At 58.4% G+C, this 5,812-nt stretch overlaps 1 protein-coding gene and 1 long non-coding RNA gene across 2 annotated transcripts in view; one reads left to right on the top strand and one right to left on the bottom strand.

Moving 5' to 3' along the window:
* Positions 1-354: 354 nt before the first annotated feature.
* LOC105826782 lies at positions 355-2,827 on the bottom strand. The gene is made up of 3 exons (XR_001138327.1): positions 2,764-2,827; positions 2,025-2,098; positions 355-820 (listed from the first exon to the last, which is right to left on the bottom strand). It is a non-coding gene; the product is annotated as an uncharacterized LOC105826782 (long non-coding RNA).
* Positions 2,828-4,844: 2,017 nt separating this feature from the next.
* The window catches only part of LRRC27 (leucine rich repeat containing 27), a 34,008-nt gene continuing 33,040 nt past the window's right edge, over positions 4,845-5,812 (top strand). Inside the window, exon 1 of the mRNA XM_012664811.1 lies at positions 4,845-5,054. Within this exon, the coding sequence (XP_012520265.1) occupies positions 4,845-5,054 (210 nt within the window). The remainder of the gene's footprint in view (positions 5,055-5,812) is intronic.

Genomic DNA, 5,812 nt, shown 5'->3' with positions numbered 1-5,812 from the left:
AGGGAGAAGCTCCAGGCCGATTTTCTGCATCCTCCAGGTTTCGGTAGTCGTCCTCGATCCTGTTTTCGAACTAGGCTTCTTATCTTCACAGCCATCTTATTCGCTGCTGAAGCTGGGAACTAGCGAGTTTTGCAACACAGCTCCGGCCTCTTCCAGGTACTGGGTGAGGACGTCCAGCTGCGGAAAAGCCTCTGCTGGGGGAGCATCCAGCAGCCCCGTGGGGACGTGCAGGTCTGTCCAACCGGGCATCTGCCGTCGCGACCTTCCCCGGAGAGGCAGCCCTGCCGTGCTTCCAAGGTCAAGGCTGTGGTCAGTCCCCACGAGGGCCCAGGTGGACCCTGCCGAGGCAGCCGACGCCAGGTGGGAAGGTGAGCTTTGCTGGTTCTGCGGCCGCAGAAAGGACCCCCTTGGGGAAATCACTTCTCTCTTTTAAAGTCTTGCTGGGGTGGGATCCCATGCATGCACTCTGCTCACATGTGGCTGAGCGCTGCCCGTCCTCCCCCGCTTACCTGTCCGGCGGGCGTCCGCGGCTCGACCATGACCTCCTCACTCCTCAGTCTTCTGCGTAAACTCGGGCAGCCGCCCAGTTCCTGGCACCCTGGAGATGCTGCCCTGAGGTTGGCAGCCCCTCAGCACCAGCTGAGACCCTCCCCGACTGTTTCCTCGGGCTCACAGCCGTTGCGAAGACTGAGGAGGGTTCGACCCAGGCCAAAGCCCACAGCTGGACTGGTGTCGGTGCCACGGGGCCCAGGCGCAGACGTGCACTGAGTGCCGGTGTCCTCTCCCCTGCGGGGATGTGGCTTCCTTCTGTCATTAACAGCTGTGCACGGTAAGGGTACATGTAACATGCAGATGTTCTGAAGTGAAACCGTGAAACACTCATGAGCCGCCATTGGCCTCTGAGCCCCCGCCCCCATCTCCTGCCTCCCCCTGGCTGGATTGAGGGACCACCTGTCCCCGGGCCCCACCCTGCATTGGGCAGCTCGGGGGCCGTAACAAATATGGCAGCCGAGCGGCTCAGCAGACTCGAGTTCTCACAGCTCTGGAAGTGGGGGTCCCCGTGTTCTCCCTGTGTCCTCACATGGCCATCCTCTGTGTCTTGTGTGTCTGTGTCCTAATCTCTCTTTTTTTCTTTTAGAGACAGGGTCTCCCTCTGTCTCTGAGGCTGGAGTACAGTGGCATCATCATGGCTCACTGCAGCCTCCAATTCCTGGGCTCAAGGGATCCTCCTGTCTCAGCCTCCTGAGTAGCTGGGACTACAGGTGCCACTGCCACAGCCGGCTAATTTTTCTATTTTTTGTACAGATTGGGTCTCACTGTGTTGCCCAGGCTGATCTCGAACCCCTGGCCTCAAGCCTCAGGATTAGGGCCCACTCTTTTTATCTCAATTACCTTTTTAATGGCCCCTTTCCAATGCAGCTGCATTCTGAGGTAACGTACACACAGGAGCCTCCCCTGACCCACTCGGGCCCAGCTCCTTTCACCAGGCCCCACCGGGGCCTACAGAGACTCGGACAAGTGCTGACATCATTTCTAGAGCTCAAGGCTGCACCCCTAGAACCACTCAACCCCCTAAAGTGCCTGTCTGAGACACCTCAAGATCTCCTGCCACGAGAGTCCCTTAGTCCCAGTGACACTGGGGACAGGGCCCGGCGGTCTCCGGTCCCTGTGGGGGTGGGAGCCCGACTTGTGTAAGCACCGGTCAGCAAGCCCGGCCGGCTTCATGCAGCCACCCCACTTCCGCTTTCCGAGAGCTGTCCCTCCCTGCTCCACGGCCCCTCCCGCACCGTCCCTTTATAACGCCCGGTCACCTCCGTGCAAACCCAAGTCGAGTTCAGCCCACGCTGACTCTTCCCTGCTGCAAGTTATTTCCGACCAGACTCTGCCCCGACCGCTCTAACCAGTGTGCTTAGTTTATCTTTGGCCAGTATGAATTTGGGGGACACCGTTCAGCCTATAACAGCCACCCTGTGCACCCCCCACTCATCTCCCTCCCTTTCCCCAGCATGAATTATGGGACCTACCTTGATTTTTTCTTGTTTCAGAATTTTATCATTCACACTTGCAGTGTCACTGTTTGCTTGGCTTTATAACCGTCCTAAAAACGTAGAAGGGGCCTCACTTTAGGACAACTGGCTCTCGTGGCAGCTAATCCTGTCCGAAGACAGCAAGAACCCACTCACTCCCTCGAGAATTAACCCAGTCCCTAGAGAGCGGCATCTATCTCTCTTAACAACCTAACCGTGTCTTAAAGGCCCCCTCTCCCAATGCTGCCACACTGGGAATCAGATTTCTACTGCACGAATTCGGGGGGGACACACCCCAACCACGGCAGCCGGGAAGATGGAGGCCAACAGCCGGGTGAGCCTGAGTCTCTCTGGGTGCCTGAGAGGAGCTCACCACTTTGGCTCATCTGAAAGGTGCATTAGGGACTCGTCACACTCCCTCTCGGACGTGCCGAAGAGTACGCCCGCTTTCCCACAGCAGCCGGGAGGTCGGCCTGGCTGCCTCGGTCCCTCCACCCATCCCCACCTTCCTGACACAGCCCCGTCCTGTGCTGTGCTCTCAGGGGACGTTATATGGAAACAAGGGTCCTCTTTGCTTTGGGGGCTCAGCTGCTTTCCAGGGAGAGTCCCACATTTCCGGCTGTCACATTTTACGATGACAGGCGTGGCAGAGCAGGAACGGAACAGGCTGCTCAGGGGCACTTTGAACACCTTCCAGAAGGTAATCTCAGGCCACGTGGAAATCTGCAAAACTTACCGAGAGATGCTTATCGTCCTTATATCCAACTCTATAAAGTTTTTCTTTTTTTAATTCGGTTGCTTTTCTTTTGATGAAGAAGAACACTACTGGAAAATACCAAACATGATTCGCGACAGTTTCACCGCAAGGTATCGCACCGAAAGAACTAAAAGAGTTAAACTTTTATTTTCCTTTATTGACGATCGTTACTTCTCCTCTGGGCAAGACGGTGCTGTCAGTTCATGTTTGGAGGCCCTCTCAGAATCCCCTCCACCCACGGCTACAACAGATAATTTTCAAAAGAAAAATTTAAAAATCCGTAACACTTCATAGGCAAAAAGGGCATGAGAAACACACAGCAGCGTGGAGGGCTGGCCGTGGGGCTCCGGCCCAGAGGAGGCGCAGGTGGCCGGGAACGCCCCCAAGACAAGCCGACAGCAGCCAAGGGCATCGCCAGGCCCGCGCGCCCTTTGCGCCCAGTTCCCTTGCAGACCCTCAGCCCGGGACTCCGAGGTGGCTTCTCGGAGGCAGAGCCTCGGCCACTCCCGCGGCCACCCCGACGGGGACCCGCTGAAGACGGCACAGCGGCATCGCGGGCGACAGCCGACCGCCCCGCTCGGGCCCCGGGTCACGCTGGCCCGGTCCTCCCCAAGGGTGGGGTCCTCCCCCTTCCCCGCGCACACGACGCTGCGGGCTCCGCGGGCTGCGGCTCCCAGCGCCCCCTCCCAGCCTCCCCTGCTTGAGACCGCCGGACCCGCCCACCTCTGGGTCTGGTGTGTCCCTCGGTCCACAGCGCTCGGGGGCCAGCTGAGGGTCATGGGCCGCCGGTCACGTAGTGCGCAGGCGCACTACCCCCGCGAGTCGGCGCACCACCTTTCACGCAGGCGCGCCACAAGCACCCCGTGCGCAGGCGCAACACCACCCGCTTCCGCCTGCGGCTTGGCGCCCGCGGGCTCCCGTACCGCCGTCTCCATGGCGACAGCGTGGGCCCGGCGTCCTCCATTGTCCCACAGCTGCTCTCCGCGGCCCCGCTGGCCGACGGGCTGGTGGGCGGGGGCGCCGCAAGTGGGGTCCCCCGAGCGGGGGCGGGGGAAGGCCGCGCCTCACAGGCCTGGAGGGTGAAGTCCACAGCGTCGGGTGCAGCTCGGCCTCGCCGGAGTGGGGAAACCGAGGCAGGACGGGGCCTGCTGCCAGCCGCTGCGACCCGCGGACCCCGCGCTGCCCGGCTCTCGCTCACGCCCGGGCTGCTGCTTTTCCCTTTCGGAGGTTTGTGGGAAGCGGCGGCCGGCCGCGCGGACGCAGGGTGGGCCAGCCGTGGGAAGCGCTTCGCGGGCCGGGCTTCCGGCGTCGCCCGCCGCGCCAGCCGTGCGCGTGGCCGACCCCGCCCGCGGTGCCCTCCCTGCCGGGACGTGGGGCGTCCCCGCCCGCGGTGCCCTCCCTGCCGGGGCCGGGGCGTGCGCGGCCGCGGGGCTGTCGCGCGGTGCGTAGTAAGGCCACAGATGCACGGAACGCTGGGGGCGTCCCAACGTTTTCGTGAACGCGCTGGAGGTTACGTTCCAGCCTCGCCGAACCGGGCTTCGGCCAACGGTAGTTCTTAAGCTGCGTGGAGCAAAAGTATTGAACGGGTTTTTCCTGTGCCTGACCCGGTGCGAGGCAGGCTTGGTGCTGGGCCGTGGGCCAGATGGTAAACAGAAGGCGGCATTCCCGGCCTCGGGGAGCTAAACGCAGGGTTCCCGCGCAGGACCGCAGCCGAGACCAGCAGCTGTGCAAAATAATGATTCCCATTGTACATCTTTGCATTTTCCAGGAGTTAAAAGTCAAATCTGGGAACTCTGTGGTACAAAGTGAGAGCAGAGGATATTAATCTGAACCTTCTTACATGCCAGTTTTTTACAAGTTTAAAATCAAATGTGTCACACTGCTTATTAAAAACGATGGCTCGTAGAGCAAGTCAAATCATTGCAGACCTTCCGCATGGCTATTCCCCTTCGCCTGTGTGGACGTGTCAGCATCGTTAGTTGCTTCCACGTCTCTCTCTCTTGTGTCTGCAGGTGACCCCAGACCAAGGACGATGAGCTGTGGCTGCTGGGGGACAGCGGATGGAGGGAAGCCGCTCCTACGGAGTTCCCTCTGGGGCTGCTGACGGCCGGGCGGAGGGTGCTGGTCAGGCTGGGCGCTTGCCTGCGTCCCCCTCCAGAGATGTTCACGAGGGTATCGGGGAGATGATCTTACCTTCCGCATCGATTTTAGACTTGAGTCATAGTGGTCTGCGCCACTTGGGAGAGGTCTTTAAAATCCCCACCCTTCAGGTGAGTGGAGCTGTTCCTCAGGATGTGTGTACACAGGTTCGTGCACACAGAAAGGGAAAATTTACTCCTGGGCTTTTATTTGTAGGCGTCTTTCTCTTTGGAAGCAGTGAGTTCTAGAATGAAATAGAGGAAGCGTTAACTTGTGGTTTCATCAAGCAGCCATCTGCTTGGATGAGGCCCCTGATCCCTTGGTGCAGGTCACCTCTCTCCTTGGGGACGTCTGAGTCACAGAAGACCCGAGATGGAAATTACTGCCAAGACACCCTGGGTTTCTTGTTAAAAACACAAAACCCTTTCTTAAAAAATCAGGCAATATTAAAACAGTTAAAAACCTGTTTTTCTCACTTACGACTTTGCTCACGTCACACCCTGATTTCACTGTGTCAGGGACCTTCTCCAGGTCAGCCCGTAGTGGGTGCGTCTTGTCCCTGTGCTTTTCTGGAGGAAGGTTCCGTGAGAGCACAGCTTTGTCAGACAGGTGAGGCTCCTCCAGCCGTTCCTGTCACTGCCTGGACTCAGAATTTCCTTAAACCTCATTTGGTTTCACCCAGATTATGGGAGTGATAGTATTATTATGGATATTGTAAGAATGAAGTGATAACATCTATAGTGCAGGGTCTGGAACACAGTTATGATGCTGACTGACATTTTTGAGGGCTTTTACAAACGCTGCAGGCTTAGATTTTAAGTGGCTGCTTATACTACTAAACCCCACCATTTTATGTTTATGTTTATGTTGCCCCATTTTGCTGGCAGGA

This window comes from Propithecus coquereli, unplaced genomic scaffold, assembly GCF_000956105.1.
Source record: "Propithecus coquereli isolate 6110/MARCELLA unplaced genomic scaffold, Pcoq_1.0 Scaffold911, whole genome shotgun sequence".
Lineage (NCBI taxonomy): Eukaryota > Metazoa > Chordata > Mammalia > Primates > Indriidae > Propithecus > Propithecus coquereli.
This window is presented reverse-complemented; position numbering and strand designations above follow the sequence as displayed.